This window comes from Saccopteryx leptura, chromosome 1 (genome assembly GCF_036850995.1).
Source record: "Saccopteryx leptura isolate mSacLep1 chromosome 1, mSacLep1_pri_phased_curated, whole genome shotgun sequence".
Taxonomy (NCBI): Eukaryota; Metazoa; Chordata; class Mammalia; order Chiroptera; family Emballonuridae; genus Saccopteryx; species Saccopteryx leptura.
This window is the reverse complement of record NC_089503.1, coordinates 56,520,672-56,543,503: the sequence shown is the minus strand read 5'-3', so window position 1 is coordinate 56,543,503 and position 22,832 is coordinate 56,520,672. Positions and strand designations below refer to the sequence as shown.

General features: G+C 39.9%; 1 protein-coding gene across 6 annotated transcripts in view; it reads left to right on the top strand.

Annotated features, from left to right (window-relative positions):
• STIM1 (stromal interaction molecule 1) overlaps positions 1–22,832 on the top strand; it is a 235,037-nt gene that overhangs the window by 159,478 nt on the left and 52,727 nt on the right. For all 6 annotated transcript variants that reach the window (XM_066367057.1, XM_066367065.1, XM_066367074.1 and 3 more), the window contains exon 3: positions 4,450–4,564. In XM_066367057.1, the coding sequence (XP_066223154.1) occupies positions 4,450–4,564 (115 nt within the window). The remainder of the gene's footprint in view (positions 1–4,449; positions 4,565–22,832) is intronic.

Genomic DNA, 22,832 nt, shown 5'->3' with positions numbered 1-22,832 from the left:
GGCCAGGGCGCCGATTTTCCTAGAATCAAAGGTTTCTAGCTCACCAGATTTATTCACCTCTGTTCCCCATCTCCTTCTCCTGCACAAATTCTGCACTAACTGGCTTCTCCTTCAGCATTCTGCCATCTTGGCTGCTTCCCCTGGCTTCTCCACATGGCCTTTCTCTGCTCTCCTTTCTCTGCTCTCTCCTCTAATGCTAATCTCAGGAACTGAGAGAGAAAGCTCCCGGTCTGCCCCATTTTATAGTGCAGAAATCAAAACATTTAATCCAATATACAAAATAGGGAAGTCTCTAATACAAAGTCACTTATCTGAGGCATGATGGGATTGCACCACCCCACATCAAAAAGGGTGGGAAAAGCTTAGTTCTAAAACCAAGCCCCAGGCTACAAGGATCCTACCTGCCCACAGCCTGCTCCCAACACACATTAATATCACCTGGGCGATGGTTTTCACATAGGCAGCGCCATCTTTAACAAAGTGAGCATAATATATTTTATCTGCCCAACAGTTCCCTTCCTTGACTCCTCTAATTAAATGACAGATCACCAATACTACTAGTTTTGGCATTCCCTATTCTTTCCTTCTTTAAAGAAATTATTGTTTTTCACCCAAATAGAATGTTAGTATTTCTGGTCCAAAGTTTGTGTACCCAGTGCTTTGAAAGGACAGAATTAAAAATGTCAGAGTTTGGAGTAAGGAAAGATTTATTGATTGAGAAAGCACCATGGAGAAGATGGAAGTCCTAATCTTCAAATCCATTTTAAGAAAGTACAGAGTTCAGGCTTCTTTTGTGTCAAGAGAAGGGAACGTGTAAGGGGCTGTTTTTATAAAAACTCATTTTAATCATTAGAATTTCTCTAATGATTAGTGTGTCTAAAGCAGGAGCTATTAGCCCGAGGGCCATGGGAACATCAGCAGGCTTGAACAAATTGGAATCAGAGAGAGTGAGCATTTCTCTCTGTTACATTAGTTCAATGGAGAGAAAGATTCGTATGCCCTTTTGCTACCTACTTCATTTCTAAGACCTGAAACTATGCCTAATACTTAGAAATCTTATATTTGTTGAATAAGTGAATGAATTTCTGTCCCCAGACAGGCTGTCTCAGACTGTTTGTTGCTGTGTCTTCTCTGATATGTCGCAGTGTCTGTGTTTAAGGTCTAGTGACCTCATCACTTAGGTTCCCAGTTGGAGCAGTCAGACTCTCAATAGAATTAACAAAATTGAGATACTATAGAAGAGCCATAGGAAGAGGGGGTCCAGGTATTAGAAAAAAACTTTTTAAAGTATAAAATAAAATAAAAAATATAAAATAATAGTCAAGTACTAGCATAGAAATAGAAATATGGCTTAGTACAAAAGAATGGAGAACATAGAACATACCCCCCTATATGTAAGGAATTAATTTATCATTAAATCATATTTTTCAAAAAGGAACAAAAGACAGATAATTTAATAAATAGGGTTGGGATTTCTGGGTGACAATTTGTGGGAAAAAAGCTAAGATTCACAATTTATAGCATATAATAAATTGAATCTCAGATTGCCGAAAGCTGACTATTAAAAAGTAAAAAAAGGCCCTGGCCGGTTGGCTCAGTGGTAGAGCGTCGGCCTGGCGTGCAGAAGTCCCGCGTTCGATTCCCGGCCAGGGCACACAGGAGAAGCGCCCATCTGCTTCTCCACCCCTCCCCCTCTCCTTCCTCTCTGTCTCTCTCTTCCCCTCCCGCAGCCGAGGCTCCATTGGAGCAAAGATGGCCCGGGCGCTGGGGATGGCTCCTTGGCCTCTGCCCCAGGCGCTAGAGTGGCTCTGGTTGCTACAGAGCTATGCCCCGGAGGGGCAGAGCATTGCCCCCTGGTGGGCGTGCTGGGTGGATCCCAGTCGGGCGCATGCGGGAGTCTGTCTGACTGTCTCTCCCCGTTTCCAGCTTCAGAAAAAAAAAAAAAAAAGTAAAAAAAATACTTTAATCAGTTTTTTTTTTTCCAGAAATTGGCAATATCTTCTTGCTCTGGGCTCTTCACCAGGTCACCTACTTAATTTTGTAGACAATTGTATTTGTTTGTTTGTTTGTTTATTTAAGGGTGGGGTGAGGAAAAGAGAGATGAGAAGTATCAACTTGTAGGTGCTTCATTTTTTTAATTGTTTATTTATTGCTTCTTATACATGCCTTGACTAGGGGTTTAAGCCGATTCAGTGACCTGACCCCTTGCTTAAGCCAGTGACCTTGGACTCAAGCCAATGACCTTGGGCCTCAAGCCAGTGATCTTGGGTTTGAGCTGGTGACCTTAAGCTTCAAGCCAGTGACCTTGGGTTATGTTGATAATCCCACGCTCAAGCTGGTGACCCTTAACACAAGTGGGAAAGCCTTTGCTCAAATCAGTGACCTCAGGGTTTTGAACTGGGACCCTCAGTTCCAGGCTGACGCTCAATCCACTGCACCTCCACTGGTCAGGCTCTCTAGGCAATTTTAAATAAGAGTTGGGGAGCTGGAGAGCTTAATTATCAAATATAAGAGAGACTTGAATTTAGTTGTGGCTAGAGGGCGCAAAGAGCTGTCAAACCTATGTTTGTGAGCACCACTCTCACAGTTTCATCTCACTAGAACTCGTGACTTCCCTACACCATTCTAGCCCCTGTGTGGGTATAGCTGACCATACCTATATCCTCAGTAGAGAACATATTAGAGCTGTACTCTAACATGTAGCTATATAAATCTAAATTAATGTCTTAAAATTTTCAGTTCTTTAGTGACACAAGCCACATTATGAGTGCTCAATAGCCATATATACCTAGTGGCAACTCTTTGGACAGGACAGATAGTGAATATGTCCATCTTTGTAGCAGCGCTACATTATCGTTCCTTGTGCACAGCAGCCTATACTGTGATTTGGCTGAGAATGCTCCAGTGTGGACTGTTTTCAAACTTCTTGCCTGAGTTATTATGCCCAGCTGTCTCAATGTCTACAAAACCCAGAGGAGGCAACCACCCCTTATTTATAAAGTTCAGGGAACCTGGGACCATACTGTCAATCATCTGTTCATTTAGTCAGCAACATTTATTGACATTACTCAGGGTCAGACTGTTTCCTGCACCCTGGTATAAAGAAAGATGGATAGAAAGACAGTTTATGAAAATCCTACTAAAATGTGCTCTGTGAGAATAGTGACCAGAATTGCATTTTTTTTTTTTTATTAAGTGAGAGGCAGGGAGGCAGAGAGACAGACTCCCTCATGCTCCCCGACCAGGATCTACCTGGCAAGCCCACTAGAGGGTGATGCTCTGCCCATCTGGGGCCGCTGCTCTGAGCAGAGCTATTTCAACGCCTGAGGCAAGACCATGGAGCCATCCTCAGCACCTGGGGCCAAATTGCTCGAACCATTCAAGCTGTGGCAGTGGGAGGGGGAGAGAGAGAGAAAGAGAGAGAAGGGGAGGAGGTTGGAGAAGCAGATGGTTGCTTCCCCTGTGTGCCCAGAATGGGAATTGAACCCAGGACTAACCACACATTGGGCTGCTGTTCTACCATTGCCAGGGCTCAAAATTGCATATTTCTTTGATATTTGAGGCTATGTGGAAAGCAGTGATCAGTGTTCAACCCTGTACATACTAATGAGGTTAGGGATCAGGCTGATTGAGTATCTATGAAGTTAATTACCAGTTAAATTTTTAAAAGCTTTGACATTTTTTTTCTTTCTTATTAAAGTATATTTTGAAAAGAAATCCAGATAAATAAAGGACAGCATATGTAGTGAAGGGCAAAAATGTAGACTGTTAAACCTGGTATCTTGGGTTGGACTGCTAACTGCATCACTTATTACCTTGAGCAAATGTTTCAGTTATCTAATGCTATATAACAAACTTCCCTAAAACTTGGTGGTATAAAACAGCAACATTTATTTTGCCATGTATTCGTAATCTGGGCATGGCTCAGCAGGGGCGTCAGGTGAAGTAACTCAAAAGCTAGGGGCTGTAATCACCTGAAGCCTCAAGTCACTAACAATATGAGAATATCACTGTTCTCATTTGTAAAATAGGTATGATAATTCATTGGTTTTGAGGATTAGATGAGAAAATACAGTAGAAGTTCTTGGAATATTGCTTAATATATAAATAAATGCTCAAAAATTATTAATTTTTCCTCCCTTCTTTCTTCTGGCTTATTGAATTCCAGTTAAACTATCATTTATTACCTTTCCATAATTAAAAAAGGAAGACATTTATTATTCATATTTATTTATTTTTTTCAAGGGAAACATATTACAAAGGAGAGAAGGCTCTCTCTAGTTGGCAACTAGGACATAGGCACATGGAAAGATAGATGAGTAATATGACACACTTGTGAATTGGGTAGAGGGGGTCTACTGTGGATAGCTCAATGACCTGTATGGAGATCTGGGTGGACTGACTCTCAGGTATCTCTTGTGCTTTATCTTATATGCTTTTCCCTTGCAGTTCCTCAGGGAAGATCTCAATTACCATGATCCGACAGTGAAACACAGCACCTTCCATGGCGAGGATAAGCTCATCAGTGTGGAGGACCTATGGAAGGCATGGAAGTCCTCGGAAGGTAATAGGCAGCCTTGTTGTCAAACCAAGTTTCTACCAGATTTAGAGAAGAGAGAAGATGGGCATCATGTTGACCTTAGAAGAACATGAGTTTAAAATGCTTAGTAAAGAGCAAATTATTTAAGTGGTTCTACATACAATCACTGAATAAGAATTAATATAGTCACTGCTCTGAGAATGGGGGGATGCTCCAAACAGAGTTGGGTTGTTTTTCACTATAATTATAATTAAATTCCATCTTATCCCTGTCTCTCTCCTACTACCTCTCCACCACCCCAGTTTTTGCTCCTTCATCTTCAGAGAGAAGGAGCTTTTGAGATAGCCCCTTTATTCTGTAGCTCCCCATTTGGTCCCAGCTCTGCTGAGTTCTAGATGATTCAAAGATTGGAAGTTAGACAGTTTCTCCCCTGAGTTTTCTCTTTTCTGGGTTAAGTAGCCTTAGTTCTTTGAAAAAAACCAGCCTCCTCCTCATCCTGTGAACACCTTTGTTAATGTCTTTCTTAGATCGTGTTTCCTAGAGTTGGATGTAGTCTCCCAGGTGTGGTTTGATTAGGACAGAGTTGAATAGGACCATCAACTTCTCAGTTTTGGACCCTGTATATCTATTAGTTCAATCTGATTAGATACTAGGGCCTTCAGCACTCACATCATTCTGCTGACTTATATTTAACTTATTAAAGAAAAACATGAAATCTTTTTCATGTGTAAAACTGCTAAACCATGAATAATACCATTGTTTTCTAGAATATTTGCTTCAGAGTTCTGATTGGAAGTGCATGTCAAATCGTGAGAAACTTGACAGGGAAAGGAAAAACAGGGCTTTTGCCTTTTCTCTGCTTGTATCTGTGGCTAGAGCCTCTTTGATACTAACAACATTAGGAGCAGTCTCTTCCCTACTGTTAGAGTGGGTCTTGATGCTAAGAAGGTTTAAACATAAGTGACCACTAGGGTCCCTGGTTTTGCAGATAAGGAACTTCAGGCCTAGATTTATGAAGTTACTGTTTATTGTCATGCATTTAGTTAAAAGTAGAGCCAAAACTTAAACCTGGGCCTCCTATTCTCTGGGTGAATGCTTTCACATACCATCTTGGATGAAAGCACTAGTCCGGTGGTAGAGAAGACCAGTTTTGGTAAAATGATGCAGTTTCTCTTTTTGTTTATACTGTTATCTAGAATTATAGAATTTTAGATCTGGAAGGGATCTTCTAAAATGTAGATAGAAAGCATTAAATTTGAAGCAGGGCCTGACCTGTGGTGGCACAGTGGATAAAGCGTCGACCTGGAACACTGAGGTCGCCGGTTTGAAACCCTGCACTTGCCTGGTCAAGGCACATATGGGAGTTGATGCTTCCTGCTCCCCCTGCCCCTGTTCTCTCTCTCTCTCTCTCTCTCTCTCTCTCTCTCTCTGTCTCTCACACTCTCTCCTCTCTAAAATGAATAAAAAGTAAAAAACAAAAAATGTTTAAAAAAAATTTGAAGCAGGACAAGTTATAATCCTGGTACTAGGCTGGGCAGGCTGATAGTTTCTGTTAACTGTGTTTTTATCAGTGTAGAAGAAGCGTAAGTTAGCTACACAGACAGCTTTCTGGAAATCTTTAGAAGTCAAGTTTCTTGTGCAGGCTTTTGTTTAATAGCTCCTTAGCAACTCAGGCTGTCCAACGATGAGAGATCCATCAGTGAAATGATCTTTGGAATTCACTAACACTGCCAGGAAAAAACTTCTATTAGTACCAAGTAGTTTTAATTTACTTATTTCTCTGTATTAACATGAGGACATGGCGCCTGGGTTTTAAGAGTGGGTTTCATAAGTAGGAACTTAGAATGAAGAATGGCAGGGAGCGCATTCCTGGCTCACACAGAAGTAGCTGGGAAGGGAAAGTGATCAAGAAAGGGCAAAACAGAGGGCCTAAATCATAATATTGGAAAACAGCCCAAGATAATTTTCTGGTAAGAACTTTTATTTCTGGACTTACTTAACAACTATTTGAAACATTTCCAAATGTATTCTAAATCACAGGAAGATGGAAGACAATGAAGTGAGTTTTCACGAGTTAGTCCACATTACTGATGAGCAGAGAAAAACATTTCAATTGTAAACCAAAATTAATTTTAGGCCCTGGCTGGTTGGCTCAGTGGTAGAGCATCGGCCCAGTGTGTGGATGTCCCAGGTTCGATTCCTGGTCAGGGCACACAGGAGAAGCATCCATCTGCTTTTCCACTGCTCCCTCTCTTAGTTCTCTCCCCTACCTCTCTCTCTCTTTCTCTCTGTCCCCCCTCGTCCCCCTCCTGCAGCCATGGCTCGATTGGAGCAAGTTGATCCCAGGTGTTGACGATGGCTCCATGGCCTCTGTCTCAGGTGCTCTGTTGCTGAGCAATGGAGCAATGCCCTGGATGGGCAGAGCATCTCCCCCTAGTGGGTTTGCCGGGTGGATCCCAGTGAGGGTGCATACATGAGTCTATCTCTGCCTCCCTTCCTCTCCCTGAATTAAAAAAAATAATAATAATTTTAGACTGTAATAAAATAAAAGCATTTTATTGAGCAAAAGAAGCTGCAACCTAGAAGGCACAGAGTCAGGTAGCAACCTAGATTGTGTTTCCCCAGACAAAGGGGAAGCTGCCTTTTATAGAGAAAGTAACCCCAAGTTTCCATTAGATCCATTTTATGCAAATGAGGTATCAAAATTGTTCAGCTCTGATTGAACAGAGCAAGTCTCAGTCCTTTGGTAGAAAGAGGAAATTCCCTGCAATTTTTGACTCAGATGGTGTAAACAAGTGGGAGATGGTGTGGGAAGCTGAGAGTTCAGGGTGAGATTTTTCCTGGTATATGGAGTGCATGTGAAGTCCGTCAGCAAATGACCACCAGACTCGTACTATTTATAAAATTTGGTCCTTCAGTTGACTATGGGGAGCCCATCTCAGCAATTGAGTTTCCACTCAGGGTTCACATCAAATGAATTTTTCCTCTTAGGGCCTACACAATGTGCAGTGTTGCAGCTCTCAGCTAAGCTGAGAAGTGATATATATGTGCCATTTTAGGATTTGCTCACCATGTGTCATGTCTGACAGACTAAAAATGAGACTCTTCTTGTGTACTATTCCTCACAACAATTTGGTTCATTTTTAAGAGCAAGGCCCCTAATATCTCTGGAATGATGATTTCCAGAGCTACAAAAAGCATGTATAATAATAACCTGGCACTGGCTCAAACTGCCTGGTCTGAGTCTCACTAGATAATGTAGATATCAGCAGTGTTGATTTGTGTTCAGAACATTAGTTGACTAATTCAGTATCATCTATGTGATTAGTGTTGTTAAGATTTCTGACTAATGTTAGGAGCCAGTCTTTTCTCTGTGTTATTTCAAGTTTAGCAGAAAAGACTGGTGATCTCTACATTAGCCACCAACTCCGAACTTTAATAAAAACAAGAACTCAAAAATTGTTCTAATATCTTTGTAGTGTTTAGTACGTGCTAGACATTGTTCTGAATGTTTTACTTATAGTAACTCTTTTATTTCTCACAAAACTTTATACACTGTAATACTATGATTTATTATTTGGAATATTCCTTATCTCCATTTATAGATGAGTAAAGTCAGGCAGAGAGAATGTTTAAGTGAAATAATGGAATGCAGTTTAATTGCTAACTACCCAGAATTAGTGGTGACTTCACAAGTTAAGGGCACAGACCCCACTAACTTCAGACACCAAATCAGCCATAAGCTCTAAGTGTTCCCAGTCCACCTGTGCTCTGACCAACTAACTACAAAATCAGGGGTTTTCCACTATTCCCTCATGTTTTGTAATATGCTAAATCAGCAATTTTCAACCAGCTTGCTGCTGAATACTAGTATGCTGCAAGAAATTTTAAAACATGCAATACAGGCCTGACCTGTGGTGGCGCAGTGGATAAAGCATCGACCTGGAAATGCTGAGGTCGCCGGTTCAAAACCCTGGGCTTGCCTGGTCAAGGCACATATGGGAGTTGATGCTTCCAGCTCCTCCCCCCTTCTCTCTCTCTCTGTCTCTCTCTCCTCTCTCTCCCTCTCTCTGTCCTCTCTAAAAAAAAAATGAATAAATAAATAAAAAAATAAAAATAAAACATGCAATACAACCTGACCAGGTGGTGGCGCAGTGGATAGAGCGTTGGACTGGGATGCGGAAGGACCCAGGTTCGAGACCCCGGGGTTGCCAGCTTGAGCACGGGCTTATCTGGCTTGAGCAAAAAGCTCACTAGCATGGACCCAAGGTCACTGGCTCGAGCGGGGGGTTACTCAGTCTGCTGAAGGCCCGCAGTCATGGCACATATGAGAAAGCAATCAATGAACAACTACGGTGTCACAACGAAAAACTGATGATTGATGCTTCTCATCTCTCTTCGTTCCTGTCTATTTGTCCCTATCTATCCCTCTATCTGACTCTCTCTTTGTCCCTATAAAAAAATTAAAAATAAAAAAATAAATAAAAATTAAAAAAACAAAAACAAAAACATGCAATACATGCCCCTGGCCAGTCAGCTTGGTGGATAGAGCTTTGGCCCAGCATGTGGACATTCCAGGTTCGATTCCTGGTAAGGGCACACAAGAGAAATGACTATCTACTTCTCTCTCCCTCCCTCTCCCCTTTCTCTCCTTCCTTCTCCCCTTTTCTCCTTCTCTCTCTCCCTTCTCACCCTTTCCCCCTACTCACCCTCTTCCCCTCCCACAACCAGTGGCTCAATTGGTTCCCCAGAGTGCTGAGGATGGTCCAGTTGTTCTGAGTATCAACCTCAGGCACTGAGGATAGGTTGGTTGATTCGAGCATCAGCCCCAGATAGGGGCTGCTGGCTGGATCCTGGTCAGGGCTCATGGAGGAACAGATTGATGTTCCTGTCTCACTCTCTGATTTCCTTTCTCACTAAAATCAATCAATGAATCAATCAATAATAATAATAAAATGACAACAGCCGACACACAACAATAGTTGACCAGTATGAATAAATCAAGATTATACCTATTTTTAAAATCAGATCTGCAAAAGATCTATTTTCTGTGTGCTACAGAATTTTAATTTTTTAAAAAATTTTTATTTATTTATTTTTATTTTTTACAGAGACAGAGAGTGAGTCAGAGAGAGGGATAGACAGGGACAGACAGACAGGAACGAAGAGAGATGAGAAGCATCAATCATTAGTTTTTCATTGCGCGTTGCAACACCTTAGTTGTTCATTGATTGCTTTCTCATATGTGCCTTGACCGCGGGCCTTCAGCAGACCTAGTAACTCCTTGCTGGAGCCAGCGACCTTGGGTTCAAGCTGGTGAGCTTTCTGCTCAAGCCAGATGAGCCTGCGCTCAAGCTAGCGACCTCGGGGTCTCGAACCTGGGTCTTCTGAATCCCAGTCCGACGCTCTATCCACTGCACCACCGCCTGGTCAGGCTGTGTGCTACAGAATTTTAATAATTAGTTTATATGTGCCATCAGATGAAAAAGGTTGAAAATTGCTGTGCTAAATGATTCACAGAACTCAGGAAAGTGCTATACTTGTGATTTAAGTTTTACTACAAAGGATAGGGCCAGCCAAAAGAAGAGACCAATAGAGCAAGTTCTGTGAGGATCCTGGTGGAGTTTCTGGATCTTCTTCCTTTGGAATCAGGACATCAATCATTAATGTGTTTGCTAACCAGAAAACTTAACTGAGTTCATTGTGCAGACTTTTTATTGGAGTTCTATTATGTAGACATGATTGAATGAATCATTGGCCACATGGTACAAGTCAATCTCCAGCCCTCTTTTCCTCCCTGAAGGTTGGGCTTATATCACTTGGCTCAAAGCCCCAATCCACAAGTCACTTATTGGTCTCTCTGGTGACATTACCTATCCAGAGTCATCTCATTAGCATGAACTCTAGTGTGATCCAAGGGGCTCACCATGAATTACAAAGATACTTCTGTCACCAGGGAAGTTGACCTGCAGAAAAAACCCAGCCAAATTCTTTATTATATAAAATAAACTGATTAAGTAAGGAAGAGCTGAACAAGCATGGCTGAGGAAAGATCAAGAACAAGGCCAATTTGAAGGATCCCAGCAGCAAGGACAAGGCAATGGCCTTTTCTAATTGGCTACTCTCAGATGGCCCAGCTTCATTAATTTCTCATCTCTAAGTATCTTTGCTCAAGAGTCAGATACAGCAGGAGAATCAGAAAGGCATAGTTTGGATCACATCACACACTTATGTAAGGGGAGTGATAGTGAGAGAGTATTTATGGGGGCTGGAGGGTGCTACAATTTCTAATCACTCTAAGACCTTGTGAGGTAGGAGGAGTGCAGTTCTTTAAAGGAAGGGATGCCAGGTAGATTTTGTAGAGTCTTTGGGAATAGAATTGTTGTTTGCATATTAAGCCAGTGGAAACAGTTACAGTGACTTTATAGTGAGGGGTTATAGGAGATGCTGACCTAAGAGGATTCGCCTTCTAAAACATAGCTCCATTTTTCTAAACAAGGTGTATCATTCCTGTTTCTTCCCCCCTTTCCTAGACATGAGATTTTAAAAGATGCTATCTGTCTGGCCAGGAGCTGCTGCCATTGTGGCCATTCACATGCAGGTTCTCATTACATTTGGACAGACATTAAAGAAACGGTGGAGCCAAAAAATGGTGGGCCATTCCTTTATTAAAGTCTCACACTGGCTGACAAGCAAACACACAGGGCTCCCAAAGCTACTGACACAATCTCCAGTTCCACAACCAGGAGAATCTTCTCTGGTTTCTCTTAGAATCAAAGGCCCCACCAGTGAAGGGCCTTCACCTTAGTGAAGCTTGCAAAACCCCTCACCTCTGGTTCCCCATCTGCACACCTCTCTCTCTGAACATGGCTTCTTCTTCAGCACTTGGCATTCCCTCTGCTCTCACTCTGCAAACATGGCTTCTCTCCTCTCTCTTCTTCTCTCTGCTGTGAAAACCTCTCCTCCAGCAAACATTAGCAAAACAATGGCCTTTCCCAAGCAGGAAGGCAATTTGCAATTTCACAGAACACATATACCTGGTGCTGCCCAGCCCCAATGCAAACTAGAAGTGAGTAAACATAAAAATCATATTTTACAAAATTATTTGACCAACACTATCTGCCAAGCTTTCTAGGCATCTTTCTCTTTCTTTCTTTCTCCCTTCCTTTTCTTTCTTTCTCCCTTCCTTCCTTTTCCTTTTCCTTTTCCTTTTCCCTTCCCTTTCCCCTTCCCCTTCCCCTTCCCCTTCCTCTTCCCCTTCCCCTTCCCCTTCCCCTTCCCCTTCCTCTTCCCCTTCCCTTTCCTTTCCTTCCTTCTCTTTCTTTCTTTCTTTTCTTTTTTTTTGGTGAGAGACAGAGAGAGAGGGGAGAGACAGGAAGGGATAGAGATGAGAAGCATCAATTCATAGTTGTGTCACTTTAATTATTCATTGATTGCTTCTTATATGTGTCTTAAGGCGGGGGAGGGAAGTAAAGCTGAGTCAGTGACGCCTTGCACAAGACAGTGACCTTGGGCTCAAGCCAGTGACCCTGAGATCATGTTGATGATCCCACACTCAAGCTGATGACACTGTACTCGAAGTGGTGAGCCTGCACTCAAGCCAGATGAGCCAATGCTCAAACTGGCGAATTTGGGGTTTCAAACCTGGGACATCAGTGTTCCAGGCGAACACTCTATCCCAGGGGTCCCCAAACTTTTTACACAGGGGGCCAGTTCACTGTCCCTCAGACCGTTGGAGGGCCGGACTATAAAAAAAACTATGAACAAATCCCTACGCACACTGCACATATCTTATTTTAAAGTAAAAAAACAAAACAGGAACAAATACAATATTTAAAATAAAGAACAAGTAAATTTAAATCAACAAACTGACCAGTATTTCAGTGGAAACTATGCTCCTCTCACTGACCACCAATAAAAGAGGTGCCACTTCCGGAAGTGCGGCGGGGACTGGATAAATGGCCTCAGGGGCCGCATGCAGCCTGTGGGCCGTAGTTTGGGGACCCCTGCTCTATCCACTGCACCACCACCAGTCAGGTCAAAGCATATTTCTTAAGTAATAATTTCTTTCCCTATCTTTATGGATCAAAGACATCTTAACTATCATTTTGATTCTTACTAAATATAGTAATATGATTCTAGCTACAAGCAAAAGAACCTGGTATTCTAATGTAGTTCTAAACTTTGTCTTGAGAAAATGTACATTTTCTATTAGGCTTTTGGAAATAATAAAATAAGCTCAAAGATCTCTAATTCTATCTGTGCTATTTGTAGGACAGGATTTTTCACAAGAGGCAGTGGAGCAGTACTGGGGAACCAGGGTGTTTTTCAGAGAGACAGCCTAATAGTACTGGCTTCTTTCTGTTGACATAACATAGGAGAGCCAGGTGGCATCAGACTTCTGTCTCAATCATTTCAAAAGTCAGATTAGAAGAAAGCATAGGCAGTAAAATCTCAGGCATTATACAACTCAATACTAGGAAGACAAACAACCCAATTAAAAAATGGGCAAAGGACCAGAATAAACACTTCTCCAAAGAAGACATAGAGATGAACAATAGACATATGAAAAAATGCCTAACATCACTAATCATCAGAGAAATGCAAATTAAAACCATAATTAGATACCATCTCATGCCTGACAGAATGGTTACCATCAGTAAATCAACAAACAAGTGCTGGCGAGGATGTGGAGAAAAGGGATGTTCGTGTATTTTTGGTGGGAATGCAGACTGGTGCAGTCATTGTAGAAAACAGTATGGAGTTTCCTCAAAAAGTTAAAAATGGAACTGCTTTTGATCCAGTGTTCCCAATTCTAGGAATATATCTGAAGATACCCAAAACTCTAATATGAAACAATATATATGCCCCTATGTTCATTGCAGTGTTATTTAGAAAAGTCAAAATCTGGAAACAGCCAACTGCCTGCTCATCAGTAAATGGGTGGGTAAAAAAGCCATGGTACATTTACACAGTGGAATACTACTGGCCATAAAAAAAGGGAAATCTTACCTTTTGCCACAGTATGGATGGACCTGGAGAGTATTATGCTAAGTGAAGTAAGTTAGAGAAATACATACCATATGATCTCATTTATATCTGGAATCTAATGAATAAAATAAACTGATGAACAAAATAGAAACAGAGGCATGGATACATGGAACAGACTGACAGCTGTAAGAGGAGAGTAGGGTTGGGGAACTGAATTAAAGAGGGTAAAGGGGCCTGATCAGGTGGTGGCACAGTGGATAAAGTGTCGGCCTGGGATGCTGAGGGCCGAGGTTCAAAACCCTGAGGTCGCCAGCTTCAGCATGGGCTCATCCAGCATGAGCATGGGGTTGCCAGCTTGAGCATGGGATCGTAGACGTGACCCCATGGTCGCTGGCTTGAGCCCAAGGTCATGGGCTTGGCTGGAGCCCCCTCCCTCTTTAAGGCACATATGAGAAAGCAATCAATGAATAACTAAGGTGTCGTAAGGAGTTGATGCTTCTCATCTCTCTCCCTGCCTGTCCCTCTCTCTCTCTGTCTCTCTCTCTTTTGCTAAAAAAGAGAAGAAGGTGAAGGGATTAAGCCAAAAAAGTATATATATATATAACCCATAGACTCAGACAACAGTGAGGTAATAGCCAGAGGGAAAATGGGGTTGGGGGTAGGTTGAGGTGGGTAAAGGAGGAAAAATGGGGACAGAAAGACTTTGCTTGGGGCAATAGGTGCATGATGCAGTCTGCAGATAATGTTTTATTGAGTTGTGTGCTTGAAACCTATACCCCAATAAATTCAATAAATAAAAAATGTTATTTATTTTTAAATTAATAAAAAAGATTTCATTTATTTTTATTGTTGAGTATTATTGCATTGTATAGATACGCCATGATTTATTTTTATCAATTCACTGTAGATAGATATTTGAGTTGTTTTCACTTTTTGGCTATTACAAATAAAGCTTTAATAAACATTTATGTATACATCTTTGTATGGATATATATTTTCCTTTCTCTTATGTAAATACCTAGGAGAGGAATGCCTAGATTATATAATAGGTATATATTTTTAAGAAACTGTCAAACTGTTTTCCAAGGTAGTTGTATTATTTTACATTTCCACCAGCAGTGCATGAGACTTTACAGTTCTTCCACATACTTGTCAGCACTTGGTATGGTCAGTCTTCTTAATGTTAGCCCTTCTGATAGTGTAGTGGGGTATCTCGTAGTGATTTTATTTTGCATTTAGCTGATAACTAATTGTGTTGGGCATCTTTTCATGTCTATAAATTGTCATTTATTTATATTTTTCGGTGGATTATCTGTTCAAATCTTTTGTCCGTTTTTAAAATTGGGTTGTTTCTTTTCTTATTGAGGCTTGAGAATTTTATATATCCTGGATATAAATAAATCTTTTATGAGATACATGCTTTGCAAAGATTTTCTCCCAGTCTATGGCTTGCTTTATCATTCTCATAACTGTGTCTTTTGAAGAATAGAAAGTTTAAATTTTTCTGAAGTCCAGTTATCAGTTTGTTCTTTTATGTATCATGCTTTTGGTGTCATAGTTAGGAAAATGTTTTCTAGCTCAAGGCCACATAAACAGTTTCTCCTGTGTTTCTTTCTAGAAGTTTTAGGTTTTACATTTAGGCCTGTGATTTGTTTTGTATTAATTGTTGCATATGGCATTAAGTGTGGGTTTTATTTCTTTTTTGTGCTAATGAATGTACCAATTGTTTTAGAGCCATTTGTTGAAAATTTTATCCCTTTTTACTACATTACCTTGAATCTTTTGTCAAATAACATTTGTCTGTATAAGTATGGGCTTACTTCTAGACCATTATGACCTACTGATCTATTTGTCTTTATGTATTATAAATACCAGTAGTATTAAATTTTTTTTATTGATTGATTTTAGAGAGAGAAAATGAGGTGAGAAGGAGAGGGAGAGAGAGAGAGATAAGGAGGACATAGATTTCCTGTATTGGCCAAGACTGGGAATTGAACTGGCAACCTCTGCATTTTGGGACAAAGCTCTAACCAACCAAGCTATCCAGTTCGGGCAATACCAATAGCATTTTGATTACAATTGTCTTACAATAATATTTTCATTCAGGTAATGTTAGCTCTAATTTTATTTTTATTTTTCAAAGCTGTTTTAGTTGTCTGTCTTTGAATCAACTTGTCAATTTCTACAAAAAAAGCCTTCTAGGAGTTTGACTGGAATTGTATTCAATCTATAGATTAGTTTGAGAGGACTGACATCTTAACAATATTGAGTTTTCTGACTCATGAACTATATACATCTTTCCATTTATTTAGGAGTTATACTCTGTCTTAGTAATATTTTATAGTTTTTAGTGTACAGGTCTTTCATATCTTTTGACAGATTTATCTCTAAGTATGTCATAGTTTTTTATGCTATTGTAAATAGTATTTTTAAAAATTGTGGTAAGATATGCATAACACAAAATTTACCATGTAAATGGTATTTAAATTTTTTTCCTAATTGTTGCTTACATACAGAAATATAATTGATTTTTATATTATATAGAACTTGTATTCTTTAACCTTGCTAACAAAATTTACTTATTAGTAAAATGCCATCAGATTATTAACTTAGAGAATTGTGTTGTCTAGTAAAACATCTGGATTTCAATCTGGATTTCTTTTTAAAAATCTTTTTCTTGTCTGATTGCCCTGGTTGATAACCAGTATAGTGTTGAAGAGAAATAATGAGAACAGACATCTTTATCCTGTTCTGATTTAGAGGGAAAGTGTTCAGTTTTTTTACCATTAAATGTAACATTAGAGGTGGGATTAAAAACATTTTTTTATTAGAGGAAACTACTTTCTATTCCTGGTTTGCTGAGAACTTTTTTTTCAGAATAGATGTTAGATTAAAAAAAAAATTCCATTGAGAGAGAGAGAGAGAGAGAGAGAGAGAGAATCAACTTGTTCCACTTACCGTATTTCCCATGTATAAGACAATCCCATGTATAAGATGCACCTTAATTTTGGGGCCCGAAATTTGAAAAAAAGATGTATTACATAAAGTTATTGAACTCAAGTTTTATTCATCATAAAATTCATACAACTCATCATCACTGTCAAAACTCCCATCCATTAGCTTGTCCTCATCTGTGTTTGATGATAAATCACTGCCTTCAACAGTGAATGCAAAAGCAAGCGAGAAAAAGTGGGAAATGCAAGTAAAAAAGAATCTATAACCACTGTATAAAATGCACTCAGTTTTTAGACCCCAAATTTTTCAGAAAATGTGTGTCATATACATAAAGAAATATGGTAGTTGTTTCATTTAGTTGCCAACTTTGTTCAAACCACTGGAGCTATGGCTGTGGGAGAGGAAGAGAGAGAGTGATAGGGGTGTAAGGGTAGGGGTAGAGAAGCAGATTGTCGCTTCTCCTGGGTGCCCTGGCTAGAAATTTAACCTGGTACTTCCACATGCCAGGCAGAAGCTTTACCACTGAGCCAAGCAGCCAGGGCATATTTGCTAAAATTTTGTTTTGATTTTTTGTTTTTTAATTAATGAGAGGTATTGGTTTGTAGTTTTCTTGTAATATCTTTGTATTTTGTAACAGGATAATGCCGGCCTCGACAAATGAGCTGTGAAGTATTCTTTTTCAGTTTTCAGAAGAATTCATGTAGAGTTGTTATTATGTTTCTTTAATATTTGGTAGAATTCACCAGTAAATTCGTATGAGCCTAGAGTTTTATTTATAGGAAAGTTTTAAATGATAGTGTCATTTTCTTTAGTGGGTACAGAACTATTCAGGTTACTTCTTGAACAAGTTTTGTAGTTGTATCGTTAAGTAATTTCTCCATATCATGAAGTTATCAAATTTACTGGCATACATTTGTTTCTAACATTCCTTTATTGTGCTTTAATGTATTTTCAGTCTCATTCCTATTGGTAATTTGTGTTTTCTCTCTCTCTCTCTTTTTTTTTTTTTTGGTTTTACTGATCTATCTTATTAGATGTTTATTAATTTTATTAATCTTACCAAAAAATAGTGTTTGGTTTCTCTATTTTTGTCTATTTCATTTTTACTTTGATTTTTTTTTTCTTCTGCTTACTTTGGGTTTAATTTGTTCTTTTCTAGTTTATGAAGGTGTAAGCTAAGATCACTAAATTGAGACCTTTCTTTTTTCTAATATAGGCATTTAGTGTTATCAATTTCTCCTAAATACTGTTTTAGCAGCATTTCCTAAATTCTGGTATGTTGTGGTATTTTGCTTTTTTCAACTGATTTATTTTAGAGTAAAAATGCCTAAAATCAAAACATAACTGGTGGTAAACACTTATTCTCACTGTCTGATATAGTCTTTAATAATTTAGTATCCCTTAATGATGTGTTACAATTTGTAGGATTGTTTTTGTTCTGGAAATGTATTCTTCCAAAATCTGTCTGATTATCTTACATCCATCTAGTATTGGTTCTTCACTTTGTTAGATGATATGTTTTGTTTTTATTTTTATTTAGCGCAGTGGTTAGATTTGAATCTATTATCTTGCTATTTTTTTTTTCTGTTTTTCCCCTTTTTTCTTCTTCTGGATTAATGAGTATTTTTTATGATTTCACTATTAACTTCTCTGTTGGCATAACTCTTTGTTTTGTTACTTTAGTGATTGCTTTAAAAAATTAAAATATGCAGCCCTGGCAGAATGGTTCGGTTTCTTAGAGCATCGTCAGGAACATGATCAGGGCACATACAGGAACAAATAGATGTTCCTCTCTCTCTCTTTCCTCTTTCCTTTCTGTAAAATCAATCAATAATAATAAACAAGATAAAATATGCATCTTAACTAATCACTGTCTACTTTTAAGAAATATTATTATACCTTGTATACCTGATCTCCAGAACCTTGAAAACCATTGTTTTATATATTTTGTCTTTTTTAAACGTTGTTTCAGGAGGGGAGGGTAAATTCCATTATTGTTACTTCATCTTGGCCAGAAGCAGACGTCTCAGCTTAATCATCTTTTGCTTGTATGCTTTCACAGTGTTCTTCTTGGCCCAGCCTAACTCTACTGCGGTCTATCTTATAATTGGTTCCAGAGAGATCTTTCTAAAATAATTAGCTGACTTAAGTCTCTGCTTACATTTTTCAGTGGCTTCCCACATTTTTTCTTTTAAAATCATGAAACAAATATGCTAGGACACCAAATTTCTGGGTGGGAGAAATATTCTTGAACTTGTACAGATAAACATGTTGCTAAAAATGTTACAAGTAAATTCTAGCATAATCACAGTATAGTAATTATATGTTATTTTTGAGAAGATAAGTATATTAGCTTTCCTTTTATTCAGGAACACTTGAATTTGTGTAGAACTTGTAGTAAGCTTAACAGTTGTCTCATTTGGGACTCAATAAAATAAGGTACTAAAAGCTCAGTTGTTGACAAAAGAAATATTATAGAAAATGCCATTGATTGTTTTTCATGCTTATCTCTGAGATATTAGATGCATTGAAATTAAATGTCCATTTGTATTCTCAAAATGAGTTACATTGGTTGGGAAAAAAAGATCAATATGTACATATAAATAAAAATCTAGTGATCCTCTTTCATACCTCAACGTTTTCTTTATATTAAAAAAAATTTTTTTTCTCTTTTAGTGAGAGGAAGGGAGAGAGTGAGACAGACTCCTGCAAGTGCCCCAACTGGGATCCACCCGATAACCCTGTTGGGGCCGATACTTGAATCAACTGAGCTATTTTTAGCACCTGAGGCTAATGCACTTGGACCAACCAAGCTATCCTCAGTGCCTGGGGCCAACACTTGAACTACTCGAGCCATTGCTTTATAGAAGGGGAAGAGAATGAGAACAGGGAGAGGAAGGGGAAGAGAGGCAGATGGTCACTTCTCATGTGTGCCCTGACCAGGAATTGAACCTAGGATGTCCATATGCTAGGCCCACACTCTATCTATTAAGCCAGCTGGCCAGGGCCAGTTGTGTTTCTCCATCATTCCTTAGTTGCCTCTGTAATATTGGCTCCCAAAATTTGTTTTTCTCTTACAATTTGTATAACCATACTTGCAATGAAAAAATAATTAACTGAATACCTTCTATATACTAGGCATTGTGCTAGATTCATTTAGGATATGATGCCCATGGTTATTTCTGTGATTCACTTACTTTTTTATTTTTTACTGCTCTTCATCACATCTCTTTGTCTGTAGCTGTGCTGATTTATGTGCAGTTACTAGAATGTCAGTTTTTCATCTCTTGATTCTTTCATTTATACTGTTCTTCTTGTCCTTCCTCCTTTGTTGATCTGGTTAAATCCTACTTAACAATTAAGACTCAACTTAAGTATCCCTTCTTTAGGAAGTCTTCCCTGGAAACCACAGGCTAGGTTAGGTGTCGCCTTCTGTGTTCCCACAGCCTCTTACTCTTATATCATTGCAGCACTTAGCACATTAATTACAATGATCTGTTCCCCTGCCTGTTTTCCCACCACACTGCTTGAGGGCATTATTTTATGTGATTCTATACCTCAACACTTAGCAAAGTGTCTGCCCAGAGGAGGGATGTGGAAGACAAAAGTTGTCTTTGGCCCTACCGTTGTGTGATCTTATAAGGTTGTTTTGCATATTCAATTCTGAAGCCTGGGTTCTCTTACTACTCTGCAGCCATGTAGACATGGTTTTTTGCCAGATAGCCTAGTGGGCCAATCACATGAGGCCAAGGTCCAAGGGCCAAATTATTTTTGCAATGATGATTCAGGGCTTGATATTGCCATCATATTAGGAAACTAAGATTTCTCTGCTTCACTCTAAGCACAAATGACATGCTGCTAGTGAGAGCAAGGAGGAAATCAATCAGAGACACAAACCATTGGTCTAGGTCACAAACTATCTTTAGGGAAGGCCACTTTGGTAAGATTCTGTAGGTGTCTTGTAGTGCTCTGTATCCAGAGTAGCCAGATTAAAAAAAAGAAGAACTAGGCTTTTCGATGGCCTTTTTGACTCACTATGGCTTTTAGTCATATATCCATCTCACCCCATATACAGGATAGCCTTCTGACCTAGCACCTATCATAGTATATTATGCTCATTTGTTTTCTTGTATGTCTCCTCCTCTAGAAGAGAGCCCTTTATGATGGAGATCATGCAGACTGGTTTCTGTATCCAGTAACTCACCCAGTACCTACTAGAGTAGAAGCCAATGAATGCTTGGTGAATGAATGAATAAATGAATGGTGAAAATAATAATAGCTAATATTTTTAAGCTCTTACTGTATGCTAGGTGCTCCCCATATCTTCACTACACTTTTATGATGTGAGAACTCTGATTCTCAAGTTTTATAGATGACAAAAATGAGGCACAGAAAAGTTAAGTAACTTGCTCATGGTCTTGCATCTGGTAAGTAACAGACCCTTCAAACCAAGGCACCTGATTCCAAAGTCCACTTTCTTTTTCTTTTATAAGAGAAAGAGGGAGGGAGATACAGGAAGGGGGAAGAGAGGGAGAGGAGAGATGAGAAGCATCAATTCGTAGTTGCTTTACTTGAGTTGTTCATTGATTACTTCTCATATGTGCCTTGACTGGAGGTGAGGAGTTGGGGCTCAAGCTGAGCCAGTGACCTCTTGCTCAGCCAGTGACCTTGGGGTCATGTGGATGACCCCACGCTCAAGCTGGCAAGCCAGCGCCTAAGCTGGTGAGCCTGCACTTTAGCTGTTGACCTTGACATTTTGAACTGGGGACCTCAGTGTCCTGGGTCAGTGCTCTATCCACTGTGCCACCTCCAGTCAGGCCAAATCCCACATTCTTTTTTTTTTTTTTTTGGTTTTTTTTTTTTCTGAAGTTGGAAACAGGGAGGCAGTCAGACAGACTCCTGCATGCACCCAACCGGGATCCACCTGGCATGCCCACAAGGGGGCGATGCTCTACCCATCTGGAACGTTGCTCTGTTGCAACCAGAGCCATTCTAGTGCCTGAGGCAGAGGCCAAGGAGCCATCCTCAGCGCCCGGGCCAACTTTGCTACAATGGAGCCTTGGCTGCAGGAGGGGAACAGAGAGACAGAGAGGAAGGAGAGGAGGAGGGGTTGAGAAGCAGATGGGCGCTTCTCCTGTGTGCCCTGGCCGGGAATTGAACCCAAACTCCTGCACGCCAGGCTGATGCTCTACCACTGAGCCAATTGGCCAGGGCCCAAAGCCCACATTCTTAATCTTTGTGTTATATGTGACTGGCTGACCAAAAGACTGATGAAAGGCTGACTGAGTGACCAACTAACAGCTGTGTGGAGGAGAGGCAAAGAGAGCACTGGCAATCTATTTGCCAAACATAGCTCTTTCAGGATGTGAGTTGAAACCATAAAAGTAAGTGAGGGCTTCATTTGGAGGCATCACTGATCCATTAGGGGAAAGAGATACTGATTCAGGAGCCCATTTCTTACTGCTTGTTCTTTCTTTGGCAAGAGAAGGGATTGGCTAAAGCATATCCCTGGAGGTATGGCTTTAGTTCAAGTGCTAGGGAGTTATACTTACTGTTCCATCTGCTTGGAATGCCCTTCCCCAAATATTCACACGGCTCACACCTTCATTTAATTTCCTATGCAAACGCCACCTCATCAGAGAGGTCTTTCCTGATCAGATCTTTTTTTTTTAAAGATTTTATTTATTGATTTTATGGGGGGGAGGGCAGCGAGAAGTATCAACTCATATTTGCTTCACTTCAGTTGTTCATTGCTTGCTTGTTGCTGGTCATATGTACTTTGACCAGGTAAACCCTGGGTTTCGAACCAGCGACCTCAATGTTCCAGGTCAATGCTCTAACCCGATCAGATATGATGTGGCATTGTTCTTTATTCTTTTACCCTGTTTTACTTTTCTTCATTGTACTTATCACTACCCAACATTTATTTGTTTATAGTATTTTAGTTTGTCTCTTTCCACCAGAACATAAGCACCAGGAATCTGTGGTTTTGTTCTATACCTAGCTCCTAGAGCAAGCTGCTTGGCATGTAATAGTCGGTGTTTGGTAGAAGGGTTTTTTTTTTCCAGTGAATAAATGATTTTAGAGTTTGAGACTACCAGCTTTCAGGGACTTTTGTCCTTTGGCCTCAGTAATGCCTCACTCACCTCGGCCTCCAGGCAAGCTGTGTTCTCTCAGCAGACTGCACGCTTTATAGTTCTGTGTCTTTGCTCATGTTTTCTTTTCTCTGATGGGCCTACATCTCCAGTCACCCAGATTATGACCAGTCCTCAACATCTATCTCTTTTTGAATATATATCGGAAGAAATAATTTCTGGGTTTATATTGAATCCTAGTCAACTCTGAG